The sequence below is a fragment of the Salmo salar genome, chromosome 08 (assembly GCF_965601325.2).
Source record: "Salmo salar chromosome 08, fSalSal1, whole genome shotgun sequence".
Lineage (NCBI taxonomy): Eukaryota > Metazoa > Chordata > Actinopteri > Salmoniformes > Salmonidae > Salmo > Salmo salar.
In genome coordinates, this window is record NC_138298.1 from 40,790,001 (window position 1) to 40,817,500 (window position 27,500).

General features: G+C 42.9%; 1 protein-coding gene across 10 annotated transcripts in view; it reads left to right on the plus strand.

Moving 5' to 3' along the window:
• The window catches only part of LOC106592866 (uncharacterized), a 182,761-nt gene that overhangs the window by 19,804 nt on the left and 135,457 nt on the right, over window positions 1–27,500 (plus strand). For all 10 annotated transcript variants that reach the window (XM_082978216.1, XM_082978209.1, XM_082978212.1 and 7 more), the window contains exon 2: window positions 18,935–19,036. In XM_082978216.1, coding sequence (XP_082834342.1) covers window positions 18,935–19,036 — 102 coding nt within the window. The remainder of the gene's footprint in view (window positions 1–18,934; window positions 19,037–27,500) is intronic.

Genomic DNA, 27,500 nt, shown 5'->3' on the forward strand with positions numbered 1-27,500 from the left:
CCAGCTGACATCATGTCAGTGATTCTCTCGTTAACACAGGTGTGAGTGTTGACGAGGACAAGGCTGGAGATCACTCTCTCATGCTGATTGAGTTCGAATAACAGACTGGAAGCTTCAAAAGAAGGGTGGTGCTTGGAATCATTGTTCTTCCTCTGCCAACCATGGTTACCTGCAAGGAAACACATGCAGACATCATTGCTTTGCACAAAAAGGGCTTCACAGGCAAGGGATATTACTGCCAGTAAGATTGCACCTAAATCAACCATTTATCGGATCATCAAGAACTTCAAGGAGAGTGGTTCAATTGTTGTGAAGAAGGCTTCAGGGCGCCCAAGAAAGTCCAGCAAGCGCCAGGACCGTCTCCTAAAGTTGATTCAGCTGCGGGATCGTGGCATCACCAGTACAGAGCTTGCTCAGGAATGGCAGCAGGCAGGTGTGAGTGCATCTGCACGCACAGTGAGGCGAAGACTTTAGGAGGATGGCCTGGTGTCAAGAAGGGCAGCAAAGAAGCCACTTCTCTCCAGGAAAAACATCAGGGACAGACTGATATTCTGCAAAAGGTACAGGGATTGGACTGCTGAGGACTGGGGTAAAGTCATTTTCTCTGATGAATCCCCTTTCCGATTGTTTGGGGCATCTGGAAAAAAGCTTGTCTGGAGAAGACAAGGTACCATCAGTCCTCTGTCATGCCAACAGTAAAGCATCCTTAGACCATTCATGTGTGGGGTTGCTTCTCGGCCAAGGGAGTGGGCTCACTCACAATTTTGCCTAAGAACACAGCCATGAGTAAAGAATGGTACCAACACGTCCTCCGAGAGCAACTTCTCCCAACCATCCAGGAACAGTTTGGTGATGAACAATGCCTTTTCCAGCATGATGGAGCACCTTGCCATAAGGCAAAAGTGATAACTAAGTGGCTCGGGGAACAAAACATCGATATTTTGGGTCCGTGGCCAGGAAACTCCCCAGACCTTCATCCCATTGAGAACTTGTGGTTAATCCTCAAGAGGCAGGTGGACAAACAAAAACCCTCAAATTCTGATAAACTCCAAGCATTGATTATGCAAGAATGGGCTGCCATCAGTCAGGATGTGGCCCAGAAGTTAATTGACAGCATGCCAGGGCGGATTGCAGAGGTCTTGAAAAAGAAGGGTCAACACTGCAAAAACTTCATGTAATTGTCAATAAAAGCCTTTGACACTTATGAAATGCTTGTCATTATACTTCAGTATTCCATAGTAACATCTGACAAAAATATCTAAAGACACTGAGGCAGCAGACTTTGTGAAAATTAATATTTGTGTCATTCTCAAAACCTTTGGCCACGACTGTACTATTCCAGAAACATATAACAGTAATTCCAGTAGTACTGTACTATTCCAGAAACACATTTACAGTAATTCCAGTAGTACTATACTATTCCAGAAACACATATTACAGTAATTCCAGTAGTACTGTACTATTCCAGAAACACATTTACAGTAATTCCAGTAAGTACTATACTATTCTAGAAACATATGACAGTAATTCCAGTAGTAACTGTACTATTCCAGAAACATATTACAGTAATTCCAGTAGTACTGCAGGGGAAAGGGTTCGGTCTAGTCTGTTTTAATATATGGGTGACTGCAGGGGAAAGGGTTCGGTCTGGCTGTTTTTATGATTCTACAACTGAAGGACGAATGTTGCAATTTATGTAGCTGATACAGTACACTTTCTGTTTTACAAATTGTGTGTGTGGTGTGTGTGTGTGGTGTGTGTGTCAATACTAGGGCGTGGTCTGTCTGTCTGTCTCTCCCTGTCTTTTCTCTCTCCCTCTCACCTCACCTCACCTCAACTCACCTCACTCATATCTATCTATCTATCTATCTATCTATCTATCTATCTATCTATCTATCTATCTATCTATCTATCTATCTATCTATCTATCTATCTATCTATCTATCTATCTATCTATCTATCTATCTATCTATCTATCTATCTATCTATCTATCTATCTATCTATCTATCTATCTATCTATCTATCTATCTACTATCTATCTATCTATCTATCTATCTATCTCTCTTTTTCACTCTCTCTCTTTCTCTGTCTCTCTCTCTCTCTGTCTCTCTCTCTCTCTCTCTCTCTCTGTCTCTCTCTCTCTCTCTCTATCTCTCTCTCTCTCTCTCTCTCTCCTCTCTCTGTCTCTCTCTCTCTGTCTCTCTGTCTCTCTCTCTCTCTCTCTCTCTCTATCTCTCTCTCTCTCTCTGTCTCTCTCTCTCTCTCTCTCTCTCTCTCTCTCTTCTGTCTCTCTGTCTCTCTCTCTCTGTCTCTCTCTCTCTCTATCTCTCTCTCTCTCTCTCTCTCTCTGTCTCTCTCTCTCTCTCTCTCTCTCTCTCTGTCTCTCTCTCTCTCTCTGTCTCTCTCTCTCTCTCTCTCTCTGTCTCTCTCTCTCTATCTCTCTCTGGGTGTGGTCTTGCTCCTCCCGTCTAACTGTCTGTCTCTGTTTTCTATCTCTAATAGAGTTGGCTGTCTGATAGTGTGTGTGTGTGTGTGTAACCTTTCCTAAGCCTAAGGAGAGAGCCAGTAAACATGGTGCCATTTAATAACTGGTAGCTATGAAAATAACAGTGTTCAGCCCGGGTCCATGGCTGGATCCGCAGGATGAGCGGGTTCTTTGGCCTGCACCAGAGCCGCGACCAACACTAGTCACCCCCTCCCCCCCACCCTCCCCATTTTGGTTTCAGGTTTGCGGCCGGAGTCCGCACCTTTGGGGAGGGGGGGTACTGTCACGCCCTGACCATAGAGAGCCATTGGTTCTCTATGGTGTAGTAGATCAGGATGTGACTAGAGGCTGATCTAATATGTCTATGTTGTGTTCTAGTTTCTTTTTCTATGTTGTTGTTTTGTATGATTCCCAATTAGAGGCAGCTGGTAATCGTTGTCTCCAATTGGGGATCATATTTAAGTAGTTATTTTTCCCACCTGTGTTTGTGGGATCTTGTTTCTGTGTAGTTGCCTATGAGCACTGCTTGAGCATCACGTATCGTCTATTCTTTGTTGTTTTGTGCGTTTCACTTAAATAAAATATGTGGAACCCAGATCACACTGCACGTTGGTCCGAGTATGCTTCCAGTTCGTACAACGAGCGTGACAGCTTGACTACAACCAATGTGTTGGATGCAGTTGCAGTTTGTTTTGGTAGAAATTGATGCTGAATAATGTATCGTTTTGAAGTGACTTTTATTCTACACTGAACAGAAATATAAACACAACATGTAAAGTGTTGGTTTTATGAGCTGAAATAAAAACATCCCATCAATGTCCCATATGCACAAAAAGCGTATTTCTCTCCAATTTTGTGCACAATATTTGTTTACGCCCCTGTTAGTGAGCATTTCTCCTTTGCCATGATAATCTATCCACCTGACAGGTGTAGCATATCAAGAAGCTGATTAAACAGAATGATCATTACACAGGTGAACCTTGTGCTGGGGGACAATAAAAGTCCACTCCAAAATGTGCAGTTTTGTCAAACAACACAATGCCACAGATGTCTCAAGTTTTGAGGGAGCGTGTAATTGGCATGCTGACTACAGGAATGTCCACCAGAGCTGTTGCCAGAGAATTGAACGTCTCACCATTACAATAACAGGGAGGGGTTAGCATTATATATCATACCCCCAAGACATGCTAACCTCTCACCATTACAATAACAGGGAGGGGTTAGCATTTTATATCGTACCCCCAAGACATGCTAACCTCTCACCATTACAATAACAGGGAGGGGTTAGCATTTTATATCATACCACCAAGACATGCTAACCTCTCACCATTACAATAACAGGGAGGGGTTAGCATTTTATATCATACCCCCAAGACATGCTAACCTCTCACCATTACAATAACAGGGAGGGGTTAGCATTTTATATCATACCACCAAGACATGCTAACCTCTCACCATTACAATAACAGGGAGGGGTTAGCATTTTATATCGTACCCCCAAGACATGCTAACCTCTCACCATTACAATAACAGGGAGGGGTTAGTATTTTATATCATACCTCCAAGACATGCTAACCTCTCACCATTACAATAACAGGGAGGGGTTAGCATTTTATATCGTACCCCCAAGACATGCTAACCTCTCACCATTACAATAACAGGGAGGGATTAGCATTTTATATCATACCACCAAGACATGCTAACCTCTCACCATTACAATAACAGGGAGGGGTTAGCATTTTATATCATACCCCCAAGACATGCTAACCTCTCACCATTACAATAACGTTCGTCTGACGGTCTCATTCATCATTATTCAGGATTCATTCATGGTTAATCGGTAATCATGGTAGAATCCACATTAATGTAGAAGTGTTTAGAAACACATTCTATTAGTTGTATTATATTCTGGAGTACAGAGGCAAAACAACAACACAAATGTATCACTGTCTCAATACTTTTGTAGCTCACTGTACATGGCTCAACAACATTATATTACATGATTAAACACTCACTAAAATACATTTACTCTCTCCTCTCCAATCTCTCGCTCTCTTTGTGTCTTTCTCTCTCTCTCCCCCCCACTTCCCTCTCCATGTCTCTTCCTCTTGCTCTCCCTCTTTCGCCGCCTCTTTCTAGGACAGAGATGTTTGTGTAAGGAAGTACTATAATGCATTACTTAAACTAATCCCATTAAGTGAAGAAAAGCTTGACTCCAACCTTTCAGAGAGAGGGGGGTGAGATGTGTGTATGAGAGAGAGAGAGAGAGAGAGAGAGAGAGACGAGTAGAGAGAGAGAGAGAGAGAGAGAGTGAGAGAGAGAGAGAGAGAGAGAGAGACGAGTAGAGAGAGAGAGAGCGAGAGAGAGACGAGTAGAGAGAGAGAGAGAGACGAGTAGAGAGAGAGAGAGAGAGACGAGTAGAGAGAGAGAGAGAGAGAGAGAGACGAGTAGAGAGAGACGAGTAGAGAGAGAGAGAGAGAGAGAGACAGAGAGAGACAGAGCGAGAGACAGAGAGACAGAGAGAGAGAGAGAGAGAGAGAGAGACGAGTAGAGAGAGAGAGACAGAGAGAGAGAGAGAGAGAGAGAGAGACGAGTAGAGAGAGAGAGACAGAGAGAGAGAGAGAGAGAGAGAGAGATGACATGTTGTCGTAAAAGATGCATGTTATCCTCCCCTCGTTATGACTCATTCTGAACATAGAGACTATAGTTCTAGATCTGTTCCTGACTCATTCTGAACATAGAGACTATAGTTCTAGATCTGTTATCAGACTCATGCTGAACATAGAGACTATAGTTCTAGATCTGTTATCAGACTCCACCTGACAAGAAGCACTATAAACCCAACCCTCCCTTTTAGGATAGCTACCTCTTAACCCAATAAACACTACCAATACACTAACTGTAGCATTGTCTCACAACACACACACACACACACACACACACACACACACACACACCCCTCCATTGACCGGTCCGTAGGAACACAGCATGAACAGTGTTCTGAGATCAGGTTCCCTGCAGATCAATGGAGTCATGGTCTACGACCCAGATGGCACCCTACTCTCTACTTAGTGCACTACAATGAGGGCACAAGACGAGACCCTGATGCAGACACGGGAGGCAGATGGAGTCTTTGATATTTATTATAATCCAAAAGGAGTAGGCAAGAGAATGGTCGTGGATAGGCTAAAGTTCAGGAGGTACAGAGTGGCAGACATGCTCGTGGTCAAGCCAGGCAGAATGGTCAGGCAGGCGGGTACAGAGAACAGAGAACAGGCAAAACCCGGAGGACTAGAAAAAGAAGACGTGCAAAAAAGCAGGAGTACGGGGAAAACCATCCTGGTTGACTTGTAACAAACTGGCACAGAGAGACAGGAAAACACAGGGATAAATACACTGGTACAGAGAGACAGGAAACACAGGGATAAATACACTGGCACAGAGAGACAGAAACAGGGATAAATACACTGGCACAGAGAGACAGGAAACACAGGGATAATTACACTGGTACAGAGAGACAGGAAACACAGGGATAATTACACTGGTACAGAGAGACAGGAAACAGGGATAAATACACTGGCACAGAGAGACAGGAAACACAGGGATAAATACACTGCTACAGAGAGACAGGAAACACAGGGATAAATACACTGGTACAGAGAGACAGGAAACACAGGGATAAATACACTGGTATAGAGAGACAGGAAACACAGGGATAAATACACTGGCACAGAGAGACAGGAAACACAGGGATAATTACACTGGTACAGAGAGACAGGAAACAGGGATAAATACACTGGCACAGAGAGACAGGAAACACAGGGATAAATACACTGGTACCGAGAGACAGGAAACACAGGGATAAATACACTGGCACAGAGAGACAGGAAACACAGGGATAAATACACTGGTACGGAGAGACAGGAAACACAGGGATAAAATACACTGGTACAGAGAGACAGGAAACACAGGGATAAATACACTGGTACAGAGAGACAGGAAACACAGGATAAATACACTGGTACAGAGAGACAGGAAACACAGGGATAAATACACTGGTACAGAGAGACAGGAAACACAGGGATAAATACACTGGTACAGAGAGACAGGAAACACAGGGATAAATACACTGGTACAGAGAGACAGGAAACACAGGGATAAATACACTGGTACAGAGAGACAGGAAACACAGGGATAAATACACTGGTACAGAGAGACAGGAAACACAGGGGTAAATACACTGGTACAGAGAGACAGGAAACACAGGTATAAATACACTGGTACAGAGAGACAGGAAACACAGGGATAAATACACTGGTATAGAGAGACAGGAAACACAGGGATAAATACACTGGTACAGAGAGACAGGAAACACAGGGATAAATACACTGGCACAGAGAGACAGGAAACAGGGATAAATACACTGGTACCGAGAGACAGGAAACACAGGGATAAATACACTGGCACAGAGAGACAGGAAACACAGGGATAAATACACTGGTACGGAGAGACAGGAAACACAGGGATAAATACACTGGTACAGAGAGACAGGAAACACAGGGATAAATACACTGGTACAGAGAGACAGGAAACACAGGGATAAATACACTGGTACAGAGAGACAGGAAACACAGGGATAAATACACTGGTACAGAGAGACAGGAAACACAGGGATAAATACACTGGTACAGAGAGACAGGAAACACAGGGATAAATACACTGGTACAGAGAGACAGGAAACACAGGGATAAATACACTGGTACAGAGAGACAGGAAACACAGGGATAAATACACTGGTACAGAGAGACAGGAAACACAGGGATAAATACACTGGTACAGAGAGACAGGAAACACAGGGAGAAATACACTGGTACAGAGAGACAGGAAACACAGGGATAAATACACTGGTACAGAGAGACAGGAAACACAGGGATAAATACACTGGTACAGAGAGACAGGAAACACAGGGATAAATACACTGGTACAGAGAGACAGGAAAACACAGGGATAAATACACTGGTACAGAGAGACAGGAAACACAGGGATAAATACACTGGTACAGAGAGACAGGAAACACAGGGATAAATACACTGGTACAGAGAGACAGGAAACACAGGGATAAATACACTGGTACAGAGAGACAGGAAACACAGGGATAAATACACTGGTACAGAGAGACAGGAAACACAGGGGTAAATACACTGGTACAGAGAGACAGGAAACACAGGGATAAATACACTGGTACAGAGAGACAGGAAACACAGGGATAAATACACTGGTATAGAGAGACAGGAAACACAGGGATAAATACACTGGTACAGAGAGACAGGAAACACAGGGATAAATACACTGGCACAGAGAGACAGGAAACAGGGATAAATACACTGGTACAGAGAAACAGGAAACACAGGGATAAATACACTGGTACAGAGAGACAGGAAACACAGGGATAAATACACTGGTACAGAGAGACAGGAAACACAGGGATAAATACACTGGTACAGAGAGACAGGAAACACAGGGATAAATACACTGGCACAGAGAGACAGGAAACACAGGGATAAATACACTGGTACAGAGAGACAGGAAACACAGGGATAAATACACTGGTACAGAGAGACAGGAAACACAGGGATAAATACACTGGTACAGAGAGACAGGAAACACAGGGATAAATACACTGGTACAGAGAGACAGGAAACACAGGGATAAATACACTGGTACAGAGAGACAGGAAACACAGGGATAAATACACTGGTACAGAGAGACAGGAAACACAGGGATAAATACACTGGTACAGAGAGACAGGAAACACAGGGATAAATACACTGGTACAGAGAGACAGGAAACACAGGGATAAATACCACTGGTACAGAGAGACAGGAAACACAGGGATAAATTACACTGGTACAGAGAGACAGGAAACACAGGGATAAATACACTGGTACAGAGAGACAGGAAACACAGGGATAAATACACTGGTACAGAGAGACAGGAAACACAGGGATAAATACACTGGTACAGAGAGACAGGAAACACAGGGATAAATACACTGGTACAGAGAGACAGGAAACACAGGGATAAATACACTGGTACAGAGAGACAGGAAACACAGGGATAAATACACTGGTACAGAGAGACAGGAAACACAGGGATAAATACACCAGGGATAACAAGCTACACCTGCAGGGGCTGGGAGACAATCACAAAGACAGGTGAAACTGATCAGGGTGTGACAACTACATTAGTCCAGGAACTCTGGTTAGAAGTAGTGCACTACATTGGTCCAGACCTCTGGTTAGAACTAGTGCACTACATTGGTACAGACCTCTGGTTAGAACTAGTGCACTACATTGGTCCAGACCTCTGGTTAGAACTAGTGTACTACATTGGTCCAGACCTCTGGTTAGAAGTAGTGCACTACATTGGTCCAGAACTCTGGTTAGAAGTAGTGCACTACATTGGTCCAGACCTCTGGTTAGAACTAGTGCACTACATTGGTACAGACCTCTGGTTAGAACTAGTGTACTACATTGGTCCAGACCTCTGGTTAGAACTAGTGCACTACATTGGTCCAGACCTCTGGTTAGAACTAGTGTACTACATTGGTCCAGACCTCTGGTTAGAAGTAGTGCACTACATTGGTCCAGAACTCTGGTTAGAAGTAGTGCACTACATTGGTCCAGACCTCTGGTTAGAACTAGTGCACTACATTGGTACAGACCTCTGGTTAGAACTAGTGTACTACATTGGTCCAGACCTCTGGTTAGAACTAGTGCACTACATTGGTCCAGACCTCTGGTTAGAACTAGTGTACTACATTGGTCCAGACCTCTGGTTAGAAGTAGTGCACTACATTGGTCCAGAACTCTGGTTAGAAGTAGTGCACTACATTGGTCCAGAACTCTGGTTAGAAGTAGTGCACTACATTGGTCCAGACCTCTGGTTAGAACTAGTGTACTACATTGGTCCAGACCTCTGGTTAGAACTAGTGCACTACATTGGTCCAGACCTCTGGTTAGAACTAGTGCACTACATTGGTCCAGAACTCTGGTTAGAAGTAGTGCACTACATTGGTCCAGAACTCTGGTTAGAAGTAGTGCACTACATTGGTCCAGAACTCTGGTTAGAAGTAGTGCACTACATTGGTCCAGAACTCTGGTTAGAAGTAGTGTACTATGTAGGAAGCAGGGTCCCGTGTGGGACACCATTATAGATCCTCTGACTGAAACCTTACCCAGCAGGAGAGAGCATCTGTAGCTATTAGCTAGATGGAGACATTATCCAGAGTAGGTTGTACTGTGTGTGGTGTGTGTGTGTGTGTGTGTGTGTGTGTGTGTGTGTGTGTGTGTGTGTGTGTGTGTGTGTGTGTGTGTGTGTGTGTGTGTGTGTGTGTGTGTGTGTGTGTGTTCACAAGGAGAAACATGTTCGGATGGTATTTCAATCAATTCCTAATACCTTGCTTTGTCTGTCTGTCTGTCTCAGTCTCTCACTCTCTCTCTCTCTCCCCCCCCCCCCCCTCTCTCTCTCTGTCTGTCTGTCTGTCTGTCTGTCTGTCTGTCTGTCTGTCTGTCTGTCTGTCTGTCTGTCTGTCTGTCTGTCTGTCTGTCTGTCTGTCTGTCTGTCTGTCTGTCTGTCTCTCTCTTTCTTTCTTTCTCTCTCCTGCTCTGTCTGTCTGTCTCACTCTCCCTCTTGGTCTGTTTCTGTCTCAGTCTCTCCATCTCTCTTACTCATTCCCACTCCTCCATCTGTGTCTCTGTAGTAAACTGCAATCCGATCTTAAGATACACAGTCGGTTGGTGGAACCTTTATTGGGGAGGACGGCTCATAGTAACGGCTGTAACGAAATGACTTGAATGGCATTACACAGGGTTCATCATACCGACCCTGTTAATAAACACATCATACTGACCCTGTTAACAAACACATCATACTGACCCTGTTAATAAACACATCATACTGACCCTGTTAACAAACACATCATACTGACCCTGTTAACAAACACATCATACCGACCCTGTTAACAAACACATCATACTGACCCTGTTAATAAACACATCATACTGACCCTGTTAACAAACACATCATACCGACCCTGTTAACAAACACATCATACTGACCCTGTTAACAAACACATCATACTGACCCTGTTAATAAACACATCATACTGACCCTGTTAACAAACACATCATACTGACCCTGTTAACAACCACATCATACTGACCCTGTTAACAAACACATCATACTGACCCTGTTAACAAACACATCATACTGACCCTGTTAACAAACACATCATACTGACCCTGTTAATAAACACATCATACTGACCCTGTTAATAAACACATCATACTGACCCTGTTAACAAACACATCATACTGACCCTGTTAATAAACACATCATACTGACCCTGTTAACAAACACATCATACTGACCCTGTTAACAAACACATCATACTGACCCTGTTAATAAACACATCATACTGACCCTGTTAACAAACACATCATACTGACCCTGTTAACAAACACATCATACTGACCCTGTTAACAAACACATCATACTGACCCTGTTAACAAACACATCATACTGACCCTGTTAACAAACTCATCATACTGACCCTGTTAATAAACACATCATACTGACCCTGTTAACAAACACATCATACTGACCCTGTTAACAAACACATCAAACACATCCAAAACATTTCCATGTTTTTGTTACCATTTCCTTCACTCCATTCCAGCCATTAAAATGAGCCGTCCTCCCCTCACCAGCCTCCTGTGTAAGTTATGCATAAGCCAGACTTTCATATGAAACACTGTATTGATGTCAATTAGAGATTTTGTGTCTCAGTAGGAGAAACTGTCAGTTAAGCTTCGGCCCTGAGAGACAGAGAATTCTGGTGCCACTGGGTTGGGCTGCACTTCCTCACACTCACCAGCTGAGGGCGGTAGAGACAAAGTAGTGGATGAGTACCATCAGATAGAGACAGTAGAGGATGAGGACTAACACTCACCATCAGATAGAGACAGTAGTGGATGAGGACTAACACTCACCATCAGATAGATACAGTAGTGGATGAGGACCATCAGATAGAGACAGTAGTGGATGAGGACCATCAGATAGAGACAGTAGAGGATGAGGACCATCAGATAGAGACAGTAGTGGATGAGGACCATCAGATAGAGACAGTAGTGGATGAGGACCATCAGATAGAGACAGTAGTGGATGAGGACCATCAGATAGAGACAGTAGTGGATGAGGACCATCAGATAGAGACAGTAGTGGATGAGGACCATCAGATAGAGACAGTAGTGGATGAGGACCATCAGATAGAGACAGTAGTGGATGAGGACTAACACTCACCATCAGATAGATACAGTAGTGGATGAGGACCATCAGATAGAGACAGTAGTGGATGAGGACCATCAGATAGAGACAGTAGTGGATGAGGACTAACACTCACCATCAGATAGAGACAGTAGTGGATGAGGACCATCAGATAGAGACAGTAGAGGATGAGGACCATCAGATAGAGACAGTAGTGGATGAGGACCATCAGATTGAGACAATAGTGGATGAGGACCATCAGATAGAGACAGTAGTGGATGAGGACCATCAGATAGAGACAGTAGAGGATGAGGACTAACACTCACCATCAGACAGAGACAGTAGAGGATGAGGACCATCAGATAGACAGTAATGGATGAGGACGATCAGATAGAGACAGTAGTGGATGAGGACTAACACTCACCATCAGATAGATACAGTAGTGGATGAGGACCATCAGATAGAGACAGTAGTGGATGAGGACGATCAGATAGAGACAGTAGTGGATGAGGACTAACACTCACCATCAGATAGAGACAGTAGAGGATGAGGACCATCAGATAGAGACAGTAGAGGATGAGGACCATCAGATAGAGACAGTAGAGGATGAGGACCATCAGATAGAGACAGTAGTGGATGAGGACCATCAGATTGAGACAGTAGTGGATGAGGACTAACACTCACCATCAGATAGAGACAGTAGAGGATGAGGACCATCAGATAGAGACAGTAGTGGATGAGGACCATCAGATAGAGACAGTAGTGGATGAGGACGATCAGATAGAGACAGTAGTGGATGAGGACCATCAGATAGAGACAGTAGTGGATGAGGACCATCAGATAGAGACAGTAGTGGATGAGGACCATCAGATAGAGACAGTAGTGGATGAGGACTAACACTCACCATCAGATAGAGACAGTAGAGGATGAGGACCATCAGATAGAGACAGTAGTGGATGAGGACCATCAGATAGAGACAGTAGTGGATGAGGACCATCAGATAGAGACAGTAGTGGATGAGGACTAACACTCACCATCAGATAGAGACAGTAGTGGATGAGGACCATCAGATAGAGACAGTAGAGGATGAGGACTAACACTCACCATCAGATAGAGACAGTAGAGGATGAGGACCATCAGATAGAGACAGTAGAGGATGAGGACCATCAGATAGAGACAGTAGTGGATGAGGACTAACACTCACCATCAGATAGAGACAGTAGAGGATGAGGACAAACACTCACCATCAGATAGAGACAGTAGTGGATGAGGACGATCAGATAGAGACAGTAGTGGATGAGGACCATCAGATAGAGACAGTAGTGGATGAGGACCATCAGATAGAGACAGTAGAGGATGAGGACAAACACTCACCATCAGATAGAGACAGTAGTGGATGAGGACAAACACTCACCATCAGATAGATACAGTAGTGGATGAGGACCATCAGATAGAGACAGTAGTGGATGAGGACCATCAGATAGAGACAGTAGTGGATGAGGACTAACACTCACCATCAGATAGAGACAGTAGAGGATGAGGACCATCAGATAGAGACAGTAGAGGATGAGGACAAACACTCACCATCAGATAGAGACAGTAGTGGATGAGGACCATCAGATAGAGACAGTAGAGGATCAGGACTCCTCCTCCCTCCTCCCTTCCTACTCTCTCCCTCTCTCTCTCTCCCGCCTCCCTCCTCTATCCCTTCCTCCCTCTCTCTCCCTCCTCCCTTCTCTCTCCTCTCTCTCTCTCCCTCCTCCCTCCTCTCTCCCTCTCTCTATCCCTCCCCTCTCTCCCTTCCTCCCTCTTTCTCTCCCTCCTCCCTTCTCTCTCCCTCTCTCTCTCTCTCTCCCTCTCTCTCTCCCTTCCTTCCTCCCTCTTTCTCTCCCTCCTCCCTTCTCTCTCCCTCTCTCTCCCTCCTCTCTCCCTTCCTCCTTCCACACTCCCTCCTCTCCCCCTCTACTCTCCACACTCCCTCCTCTCTCCCTCCTCCCTCCTCTCTCCCTCCTCTCTCCCTCCTCCCTCCTCTCTCCCTCCTCACTCCCTTCCTCCCTCCTCTCTCCCTCCTCCCTCCTCTCTCCCTCCTCTCTCCCTCCTCTCTCCTTCCTCCCTCCCTCCTCCCTCCTCTCTCCCTCCTCCCTCCCTCTCTCCCTCCTCTCTCCCTTCCTCCCTCCTCTCTCCCTCCTCTCTCCCTCCTCTCTCCCTCCTCTCTCCCTCCTCTCTCCCTCCTCCCTCCTCTCACTCCTCCCTCCCTCCCTCCTCTCTCCTCCTCTCCCTCCTCTCTCCCTCCTCCCTTCTCTCTCCCTCCTCCCTCTCTCTCCCTCCTCTCTCCTCTCTCCCTCCTCCCTCCTCTCTCCCTCCTCTCTCCTCTCTCCCTCCTCTCTCCCTCCTCCCTCCTCTCTCCCTCCTCTCTCCCTCCTCCCTCCTCTCTCCTCTCTCCCTCTCTCTCCCTCCTCCCTTCTCTCTCTCTCTCTCCCTCCTCCCTCCTCTCTCCCTCTCTCTATCCCTCCCCTCTCTCCCATCCTCCCTCTTTCTCTCCCTCCTCCCTTCTCTCTCCCTCTCTCTCTCTCCCTCCTCCCTCCCTCCTCCCTCCTCTCTCCCTCCTCCCTCCTCTCTCCCTCCTTCCTCTCTATGTAGTGTATTTGGGGACAGGGTCAGGGAGTGTTTGTAGCTCTAGCAGTAGGTTGGATGTTGGCTCAGTGCCTTACTAAACCCCATACACACACACACACACACACACTCAATACACACACACACACACACACACACACACACACACACACACACACACACACACACACACACACACACACACACACACACACACACACACACACACACACACACACACACACACACACACACACACACACACACACACACACACACACACACACACACACACACACACACACACACACACACAACACGCTAAACAATCTCCTGCTGTTGCTCACACAGCTGAGAGCTGCTGGTACATCTGGAGCATGGTCATCCCCTGGGTGTGTGTGTGTGTGTGTGTGTGTGTGTGTGTGTGTGTGTGTGTGTGTGTGTGTGTGTGTGTGTGTGTGTGTGTGTGTGTGTGTGTGTGTGTGTGTGTGTGTGTGTGTGTGTGTGTGTGTGTGTGTGTGTTATCAGTTATCCCCGCTCTTACTGTTATTATACACACCTGAATGATTCGTAGTGGGTGTGGATGTGTCTTTGAGAGATAGAGAGAGAGAGACAGAGAGACAGAGAGAGAGAGAGAGAGAGAGAGAGAGAGAGAGCGAGAGAGAGAGAGACAGACAGACAGACATAGAGAGAGAGAGACACAGAGAGAGAGACACAGAGAGAGAGAGAAAGAGAGACAGACAGACATAGAGAGAGAGAGACACAGAGAGAGAGAGACAGAGAGAGAGAGAAAGAGAAAGAGTCGCTCCAGTAGTCTCAGTGTCTCTGTCTCTCCTGTCCTGACAACACTCTCTCCATCGGGTCCACGAGGGAGAGAAGAAAGGATGAGAGGAAGAGAGGGAAGAGAGAGAGGAAGGACTTAAAACACATGATCTCAGTCTGGTTGGTTATGGCATTTAAGAACAAGGGGAACCAGTAAAGGACTTACTGTTTTCTACCTAAGAGGGATTTTTACGACATCATCACATTGACTGGCATTTCAGTCCAGGTGACTACCAGGTGACTACCAGGTGACTACCAGGTGACTACCAGGTGACCAACCTGTTGAACTACATTCAACACATGCCAGACCAGACCATGGAGGCAATACAACTGGCTCATTAGCATGCATAGATGAATACATCCATAATAGACATGGAAACTCGATTAATTGATCTATTGGATACTCATGGCACCAGCTCCGTATTGTTGACTAGCCTGAAGACTGGACCTCAAGAGGACCCTTAGCTCTGTATCGTTGACTAGCCTGAAGACTGGACCTCAAGAGGACCCTTAGCTCCGTACTGTTGACTAGACTGAAGACTGGACCTCAAGAGGACCCTTAGCTCCGTATTGTTGACTAGACTGAAGACTGGACCTCAAGAGGACCCTTAGCTCCGTATTGTTGACTAGACTGGAGACTGGACCTCAAGAGGACCCTTAGCTCCGTACTGTTGACTAGACTGAAGACTGGACCTCAAGAGGACCCTTAGCTCCGTACTGTTGACTAGACTGAAGACTGGACCTCAAGAGGACCCTTAGCTCCGTACTGTTGACTAGACTGAAGACTGGGCCTCAAGAGGACCCTTAGCTCTGTACTGTTGACTAGACTGGAGACTGGACCTCAAGAGGACCCTTAGCTCTGTACTGTTGACTAGACAAAAGACTGGACCTCAAGAGGACCCTTAGCTCTGTACTGTTGACTAGACTGAAGACTGGGCCTCAAGAGGACCCTTAGCTCCGTACTGTTGACTAGACTGAAGACTGGACCTCAAGAGGACCCTTAGCTCTGTACTGTTGACTAGACTGGAGACTGGACCTCAAGAGGACCCTTAGCTCCGTACTGTTGACTAGACTGAAGACTGGACCTCAAGAGGACCCTTAGCTCCGTACTGTTGACTAGACTGAAGACTGGACCTCAAGAGGACCCTTAGCTCCGTACTGTTGACTAGACTGAAGACTGGGCCTCAAGAGGACCCTTAGCTCCGTACTGTTGACTAGACTGAAGACTGGACCTCAAGAGGACCCTTAGCTCTGTACTGTTGACTAGACTGAAGACTGGGCCTCAAGAGGACCCTTAGCTCTGTACTGTTGACTAGACTGGAGACTGGACCTCAAGAGGACCCTTAGCTCCGTACTGTTGACTAGACTGAAGACTGGACCTCAAGAGGACCCTTAGCTCCGTACTGTTGACTAGACTGAAGACTGGGCCTCAAGAGGACCCTTAGCTCTGTACTGTTGACTAGACTGAAGACTGGACCTCAAGAGGACCCTTAGCTCCGTACTGTTGACTAGACTGAAGACTGGGCCTCAAGAGGACCCTTAGCTCCGTACTGTTGACTAGACTGAAGACTGGACCTCAAGAGGACCCTTAGCTCTGTACTGTTGACTAGACTGAAGACTGGGCATCAAGAGGACCCTTAGCTCCGTATCGTTGACTAGACTGAAGACTGGACCTCAAGAGGACCCTTAGCTCTGTATCGTTGACTAGACTGAAGACTGGACCTCAAGAGGACCCTTAGCTCCGTACTTCATAACTAGTCTACTAGTGTTTAGACCTAAAGGACAGACAGAGAGTGTGTCTGAGGAAGTGTGTGTGTGAGAGTTGGAGAGGGAGAGTTTAAGCGAGAGTGTGTGTGCGTGTGTGTGTGTGTGTGTGTGTGTGGTGTGTGTGTGTGTGGTGTGTGTGGTGTGTGTTGTGTGGTGTGTGTGTGTGTGTGTGTGTGTGTGTGTGTGTGTGTGTGTGTGAGCCATGGCCCATGCGGCAGCTCACCTGAAGAAGGCTCGTGAGTTAGAGCAGCCTCCCGAGCTCAGAGCCATACAGAAAGCCAGGGAGAGACGCAGACGACACAGAGAGAGAGCAGAGCGCCAACGCCAGGTAACACACACACACACACAGGTCGTGTCCCAATACCCAGAACTGGGTTTGTGATGTAATTGTGTGTGTGTGATGTAATTGTGTGTGTAGATCAGTTCAGCAGATTAGACAGACAGGAACTAAAAGTGACGTGATGCTTGTGTGTGTGTGTGTGTGTGTGTGTGTGTGTGTGTGTGTGTGTGTGTGTGTGTGTGTGTGTGCGTGCGTGCGTGCGTGCGTGCGTGTGTGTCTGTGGTCTTAGCCCCATTGTAATGTATGTGAGGAGTGATTAGTGTTGAGGGGGAGGCACCAGATGACAGATGTGTTGTGTGAATGTCAGGGTCACTGGCAGATCTAGAATAGAAATAGAAGATAGACACTGGCAGATCTAGAATAGAGATAGACTCTGGAAGATCTAGTATAGAGATAGACTCTGGAAGATCTAGTATAGAGATAGACTCTGGACTACTTTAGTCATAGTTTGTAGTTAGTAGTATATATAAATACAGTTTAGTTATAGTATGTAGTTAGTAGTATAGATATATACAGTTTAGTCATAGTATGTAGTTAGTAGTATAGATATATACTGTTTAGTTATAGTATGTAGTATAGATATATACAGTGTAGTTATAGTATGTAGTTAGTAGTATAGATATATACAGTTTAGTTATAGTATGTAGTTAGTAGTATAGATTTATACAGTGTAGTTATAGTATGTAGTTAGTAGTCTAGATATATACAGTTTAGTCATAGTATGTAGTTAGTAGTATAGATATATACCGTTTAGTTATAATATGTAGTTAGTAGTATAGATATATACAGTTTAATTATAGTATGTAGTTAGTAGTATAGATATATACAGTTTAGTCATAGTATGTAGTTAGTAGTATAGATATATACAGTTTAGTCATAGTATGTAGTTAGTAGTATAGATATATACCGTTTAGTTATAGTATGTAGTTAGTAGTATAGATATATACAGTTTAGTCATAGTATGTACTTAGTAGTATAGATATATACAGTTTAGTCATAGTATGTAGTTAGTAGTATAGATATATACTGTTTAGTTATAGTATGTAGTTAGTAGTATAGATATATACAGTTTAGTTATAGTATGTAGTTAGTAGTATAGATATATACAGTTTAGTTATAGTATGTAGTTAGTAGTATAGATATATACAGTTTAATTATAGTATGTAGTTAGTAGTATAGATATATACAGTTTAATTATAGTATGTAGTTAGTAGTATAGCTATATACAGTTTACATATACAGCTGTTTCCACTAGTCAGTGTTTCTGCTGTTTAAATTTAGATCTTTTAGAGAAAGACATTGATAAGAGTGATGGGAACACAGTGGTGCACACACACACACACACACACACACACACACACACACACACACACACACACACACACACACACACACACACACACACACACACACACACACACACACACACACACACACAAACACACACACACACACACACACACACACACACACACACACACAATCAGAACGCCACAAAATACCGATGTTACATACTATGTAATACTTACTGTCTCTCTTTCTCTCTCTACTCCCCTCCTCTCTCTCTCTCTCTCTCTAGTCTGACAGTAACACTAGTTTCCTGCGTGCTGCGAGGGCGGGGAACCTGGACAAGGTTCTGGAGTTCCTGAAAGACGGAGTTGACATCAGTACCTGTAACCAGGTAAGAACCGCTGGAGGTTGCTGTGGCAACGAACATCTAGATACAGCAGCAGTACCACCCTGCATCCCACTGCTGGCTGGCCTCTGAAGCTAAACAGGGTTGGTCTCTGTATGGGAGACTGCCCTGCATCCCACTGCTGGCTGGCCTCTGAAGCTAAACAGGGTTGGTCTCTGTATGGGAGACTGCCCTGCATCCCACTGCTGGCTGGCTTCTGAAGCTAAGCAGGGTTGGTCCCTGGATGGGAGACCAGATGCTGCTGGAAGTGGTGTTGGAGGGCCAGAATGAAGGAACATATTCCTCTGGTCTAAAGAAAATATCCCAATGCCCCAGGGCAGTGATTGGGGTGCTGTTGTTTTGTTTTGTACACTCAGTGTAAAGAGAATTAACCCTAGTTAACAGTATATAACTATAGAGGGAATTAACCCTAGTTAACAGTATATAACTATAGAGGGAATTAACCCTAGTTAACAGTATATAACTATAGAGGGAATTAACCCTAGTTAACAGTATATAACTATAGAGGGAATTAACCCTAGTTAACAGTATATAACTATAGAGGGAATTAACCCTAGTTAACAGTGTATAACTATAGAGGGAATTAACCCTAGTTAACAGTATATAACTATAGAGGGAATTAACCCTAGTTAACAGTATATAACTATAGAGGGAATTAACCCTAGTTAACAGTATATAACTATAGAGGGAATTAACCCTAGTTAACAGTATATAACTATAGAGGGAATTAACCCTAGTTAACAGTATATAACTATAGAGGGAATTAACCCTAGTTAACAGTATATAACTATAGAGGGAATTAACCCTAGTTAACAGTAGATAACTATAGAGGGAATTAACCCTAGTTAACAGTATATAACTATAGAGGGAATTAACCCTAGTTAACAGTATATAACTATAGAGGGAATTAACCCTAGTTAACAGTATATAACTATAGAGGGAATTAACCCTAGTTAACAGTATATAACTATAGAGGGAATTAACCCTAGTTAACAGTATATAACTATAGAGGGAATTAACCCTAGTTAACAGTGGTGACCTGGACACGTGCCAGGATACAGAGGGGAGCAATTAGGAAGGGAGGTTGAGTTAGTTGAATTATGTAGTCCCCTAGTGTGTGTGTGTGTGTGTGTGTGTGTGTGTGTGTGTGTGTGTGTGTGTGTGTGTGTGTGTGTGTGTGTGTGTGTGTGTGTGTGTGTGTGTGTGAGAGACAGGGTAGTGTTGTTATGTGTCCAGTCCCTGTCTTATGTAATAGACTTAATATTTCAGCTCACATGTCATTTGGCTTTTAAAAGCCTCTGTGTCGTAAGTTAAACACACACACACACACACACACACACACACACACACACACACACACACACACACACACACACACACACACACACACACACACACACACACACACACACACACACACACACACACACAAGCGTCTGTTTCGTGAGTTATTAAGTTTGGTCATAAGTCATAGGTTTATTAATATGTTTTATATAATACCAACAAACAAGGGAACAGGGTGGTTTAGACCACAGCCCATAGGGTAGTAGTGTAGTGTAGTGTATAGGGAACAGGGTGGTTTAGACCACAGCCCATAGGGTAGTAGTGTAGTGTGTAGGGAACAGGGTGGTTTAGACCACAGCCCATAGGGTAGTAGTGTAGTGTATAGGGAACAGGGTGGTTTAGACCACAGCCCATAGGGTAGTAGTGTAGTGTGTAGGGAACAGGGTGGTTTAGACCACAGCCCATAGGGTAGTAGTGTAGTGTATAGGGAACAGGGTGGTTTAGACCACAGCCCATAGGGTAGTAGTGTAGTGTATAGGGAACAGGGTGGTTTAGACCACAGCCCATAGGGTAGTAGTGTAGTGTATAGGGAACAGGGTGGTTTAGACCACAGCCCATAGGGTAGTAGTGTAGTGTATAGGGAACAGGGTGGTTTAGACCACAGCCCATAGGGTAGTAGTGTAGTGTATAGGGAACAGGGTGGTTTAGACCACGCCAGTAAGGAACTAGGAAACATCATCACGTCATTACATAGGAGCTAGGAAACATCATCACATCATTATATAGGAACTAGGAAACATCATCACATCATTATATAGGAGCTAGGAAACATCATCACATCATTATATAGGAACTAGGAAACATCATCACTTCATTATATAGGAGCTAGGAAACATCATCACATCATTATAAGGAACTAGGAAACATCATCACATCATTATATAGGAACTAGGAAACATCATCACATCATTATAAGGAACTAGGAAACATCATCACATCATTATATAGGAACTAGGAAACATCATCACATAATTATAAGGAACTAGGAAACATCATCACGTCATTATATAGGAACTAGGAAACATCATCACGTCATTATATAGGAGGTAGGAAACATCATCACATCATTATATAGGAAAAAGGAAACATCATCACATCATTATATAGGAGGTAGGAAACATCATCACATCATTATATAGGAGCTAGGAAACATCATCACGTCATTGTAAGGAACTAGGAAACATCATCACATCATTATATAGGAGCTAGGAAACATCATCACATCATTATATAGGAGCTAGGAAACATCATCACATCATTATATAGGAGCTAGGAAACATCATCACATCATTATATAGGAACTAGGAAACATCATCACATCATTATATAGGAACCATCATCACATCATTATATAGGAACTAGGAAACATCATCACATCATTATATAGGAACTAGGAAACATCATCACATCATTATATAGGAGCTAGGAAACATCATCACATCATTATATAGGAACTAGGAAACATCATCACATCATTATATAGGAGCTAGGAAACATCATCACGTCATTATATAGGAGCTAGGAAACATCATCACATCATTATATAGGAACCATCATCACATCATTATATAGGAACTAGGAAACATCATCACGTCATTATATAGGAGCTAGGAAACATCATCACATCATTATATAGGAGCTAGGAAACATCATCACATCATTATATAGGAACTAGGAAACATCATCACATCATTATAAGGAACTAGGAAACATCATCACATCATTATATAGGAACTAGGAAACATCATCACATCATTATAAGGAACTAGGAACCATCATCACATCATTATATAGGAACTAGGAAACATCATCACATCATTATATAGGAACTAGGAAACATCATCACGTCATTATATAGGAGGTAGGAAACATCAACACATCATTATATAGGAGCTAGGAAACATCATCACGTCATTGTAAGGAACTAGGAAACATCATCACATCATTATATAGGAGCTAGGAAACATCATCACATCATTATATAGGAGCTAGGAAACATCATCACGTCATTATATAGGAGCTAGGAAACATCATCACATCATTATATAGGAACCATCATCACATCATTATATAGGAACTAGGAAACATCATCACGTCATTATATAGGAGCTAGGAAACATCATCACATCATTATATAGGAGCTAGGAAACATCATCACATCATTATATAGGAACTAGGAAACATCATCACATCATTATAAGGAACTAGGAAACATCATCACATCATTATATAGGAACTAGGAAACATCATCACATCATTATAAGGAACTAGGAACCATCATCACATCATTATATAGGAACTAGGAAACATCATCACATCATTATATAGGAACTAGGAAACATCATCACGTCATTATATAGGAGGTAGGAAACATCATCACATCATTATATAGGAGCTAGGAAACATCATCACGTCATTGTAAGGAACTAGGAAACATCATCACATCATTATATAGGAGCTAGGAAACATCATCACATCATTATATAGGAGCTAGGAAACATCATCACATCATTATTTAGGAGCTAGGAAACATCATCACATCATTATATAGGAACTAGGAAACATCATCACATCATTATATAGGAACCATCATCACATCATTATATAGGAACTAGGAAACATCATCACATCATTATATAGGAACTAGGAAACATCATCACATCATTATATAGGAGCTAGGAAACATCATCACGTCATTATATAGGAACTAGGAAACATCATCACATCATTATATAGGAACCATCATCACATCATTATATAGGAACTAGGAAACATCATCACGTCATTATATAGGAGCTAGGAAACATCATCACATCATTATATAGGAACTAGGAAACATCATCACATCATTATAAGGAACTAGGAAACATCATCACTTCATTATATAGGAGCTAGGAAACATCATCACATCATTATATAGGAGCTAGGAAACATCATCACATCATTATATAGGAACTAGGAAACATCATCACATCATTATATAGGAGCTAGGAAACATCATCACATCATTATATAGGAGCTAGGAAACATCATCACATCATTATATAGGAACTAGGAAACATCATCATATCATTAGTGAACTAGTTAATATTGGTGCTGTCTCTCGTTACATCATTAGTGAACTAGTTAATATTGGTGCTGTCTCTCGTTACATCATTAGTGAACTAGTTAATATTGGTGCTGTCTCTCGTTACATCATTAGTGAACTAGTTAATATTGGTGCTGTCTTTAGTTACATCATCACATCATTAGTGAACTAGTTAATATTGGTGCTGTCTCTCGTTACATCATTAGGGAACTAGTTAATATTGGTGCTGTCTCTCGTTACATCATTAGTGAACTAGTTAATATTGGTGCTGTCTCTCGTTACATCATTAGTGAACTAGTTAATATTGGTGCTGTCTCTCGTTACATCATTAGTGAACTAGTTAATATTGGTGCTGTCTCTCGTTACATCATTAGTGAACTAGTTAATATTGGTGCTGTCTCTCGTTACATCATTAGTGAACTAGTTAATATTGGTGCTGTCTTTAGTTACATCATCACATCATTAGTGAACTAGTTAATATTGGTGCTGTCTCTCGTTACATCATTAGGGAACTAGTTAATATTGGTGCTGTCTCTCGTTACATCATTAGTGAACTAGTTAATATTGGTGCTGTCTCTCGTTACATCATTAGTGAACTAGTTAATATTGGTGCTGTCTCTCGTTACATCATTAGTGAACTAGTTAATATTGGTGCTGTCTCTCGTTACATCATTAGTGAACTAGTTAATATTGGTGTTGTCTCTCGTTACATCATTAGTGAACTAGTTAATATTGGTGCTGTCTCTCGTTACATCATTAGTGAACTAGTTAATATTGGTGCTGTCTCTCGTTACATCATTAGTGAACTAGTTAATATTGGTGCTGTCTCTCGTTACATCATTAGTGAGCTAGTTAATATTGGTGCTGTCTCTCGTTACATCATTAGTGAACTAGGTAATATTGGTGCTGTCTCTCGTTACATCATTAGTGAACTAGTTAATATTGGTGCTGTCTCTCGTTACATCATTAGTGAACTAGTTAATATTGGTGCTGTCTCTCGTTACATCATTAGTGAACTAGTTAATATTGGTGCTGTCTCTCGTTACATCATTAGTGAACTAGTTAATATTGGTGCTGTCTCTCGTTACGTCATTAGTGAACTAGTTAATATTGGTGCTGTCTCGTTACATCATTGGTGAACTAGTTAATATTGGTGCTGTCTCTCGTTACATCATTAGTGAACTAGTTAATATTGGTGCTGTCTCTCGTTACATCATTAGTGAACTAGTTAATATTGGTGATGTCTCTCGTTACATCATTAGTGAACTAGTTAATATTGGTGCTGTCTCTCGTTACATCATTAGTGAACTAGTTAATATTGGTGCTGTCTCTCGTTACATCATTAGTGAACTAGTTAATATTGGTGCTGTCTCTCGTTACATCATTAGTGAACTAGTTAATATTGGTGCTGTCTCTCGTTACATAATTAGTGAACTAGTTAATATTGGTGCTGTCTCTCGTTACATCATTAGTGAACTAGTTAATATTGGTGCTGTCTCTCGTTACATCATTAGTGAACTAGTTAATATTGGTGCTGTCTCTCGTTACATCATTAGTGAACTAGTTAATATTGGTGCTGTCTCTCGTTACATAATTAGTGAACTAGTTAATATTGGTGCTGTCTCTCGTTACATCATTAGTGAACTAGTAAACATTGGTGCTGTCTCTCGTTACATCATTAGTGAACTAGTTAATATTGGTGCTGTCTCTCGTTACATCATTAGTGAACTGCATGTCAAGGTCATACGTAGGTAGCATGCCAAGTGGAACCCTTTATTTCTTATCTAGTGCCCTTCTTTTGCCCAGGGGCCATAGGGTATTGTACTCTGTAGGGAACAGGGGACACAGCCATGTTCACTATAGAATGGGATGTTTCTGTGTCGCGGTGGTCAGATTTCATGGCTTGTTTTCCATGCTGGTCTTAAATAGTCCTGTCATGGCCAACTGTTGTTTAGCTTTGTGTTGAATGCTGGGCAGCTGACCCGTGTTTAGCATTCAGTTCTATAGGATATCAGCTGACCCGTGTTTAGCATTCAGTTCTATAGGATATCAGCTGACCCGTGTTTAGCATTCAGTTCTATAGGATATCAGCTGACCCGTGTTTAGCATTCAGTTCTATAGGATATAAGCTGACCCGTGTTTAGCATTCAGTTCTATAGGATATCAGCTGACCCGTGTTTAGCATTCAGTTCTATAGGATATCAGCTGACCCGTGTTTAGCATTCAGTTCTATAGGATATCAGCTGACCCGTGTACGGCATTAAGTTCTATAGGATATCAGCTGACCCGTGTTTAGCATTCAGTTCTATTGGATATCAGCTGACCCGTGTATAACATTCAGTTCTATTTGATATCAGCTGACCCGTGTATCATATTCAGTTCTATTTGATATCAGCTGACCCGTATATCACATTAATTTCTATAGGATATCAGCTGACCCGTGTATAACATTCAGTTCTATTTGATATCAGCTGACCCGTGTATAACATTCAGTTCTATAGGATATCAGCTGACCCGTGTATAACATTCAGTTCTATTTGATATCAGCTGACCCGTGTACAACATTCAGTTCTATTGGATATCAGCTGACCCGTGTACAACATTCAGTTCTATTGGATATCAGCTGACCCGTGTACAACATTCAGTTCTATTGGATATCAGCTGACCCGTGTACAACATTCAGTTCTATTTGATATCAGCTGACCCGTGTATCACATTCAGTTCTATTGGATATCAGCTGAACTTTGGATAGATTGTCTCTTATATTTATACTGTAGATGTGTTCTATAAACAGAATACTATATTTATACTGTAGATGTGTTCTATAAACAGAATACTATGTTTATACTGTAGATGTATTCTATAAACAGAATACTATATTTATACTGTAGATGTATTCTATAAACAGAATGCTATATTTATACTGTAGAAGTATTCTATAAACAGAATACTATATTTATACTATAGATGTATTCTATAAACAGAATACTATATTTATACTGTAGATGCGTTCTATAAACAGAATACTATATTTATACTGTAGATGTATTCTATAAACAGAATACTATATTTATACTGTAGAGGTTTTCTATTCACAAACTACTATGTTTATGCACATATCCAGCTCTCAGTTCTGATGGGTCACTGTGACATCATAAGTACATATCCAGCTCTATGTTCTGATGGGTCACTGTGACATCATTAGTACATATCCAGCTCTAAATTCTGATGGGTCACTGTGACATCATTAGTACATATCCAGCTCTAAGTTCTGATGGGTCACTGTGACATCATTAGTTGTCACAAAATCCTTCATTGTGTTGCAGGGAAGACCAAAATGCAGCGGAGTTGTGGATACTCATATTTTAATTAACAAAAAAAGAGTAAAGCATCCACTTGACAAAACAATAAATGATACCCACAACACTAAACAGTTTTGCAGGCTCACCAACGCAGTGCAAAAACAACCACCCACAAACCCCAGTGACAAACAACTCCTACATATATGACTCCCAATCAGGAACAACGATTCCCAGCTGTTCCTGATCAGGAGTCACAAGACACACACAAGACTGCCACGTCCTGACCCCCAAACTACTACACCAGCTCCATCTGCTGGTCAGGACGTGACATTAGAACATATCCAGCTCTCAGTTCTGATGGGTCACTGTGACATCATTAGTACATATCCAGCTCTCAGTTCTGATGGGTCACTGTGACATCATTAGTACATATCCAGCTCTAAATTCTGATGGGTCACTGTGACATCATTAGAACATATCCAGCTCTAAGTTCTGATGGGTCACTGTGACATCATTAGTACATATCCAGCTCTAAGTTCTGATGGGTCACTGTGACATCATTAGAACATATCCAGCTCTAAGTTCTGCTGGGTCACTGTGACATCATTAGAATGCCCCCAAACCTCCCACCTCTCCCTTCTCTCTCAGCTGCTTTATTTGGGTCTGAGTCTCCCCACAACTGTTCTCACCCCCTCCTCCCCCTCCTCCCCTCTCC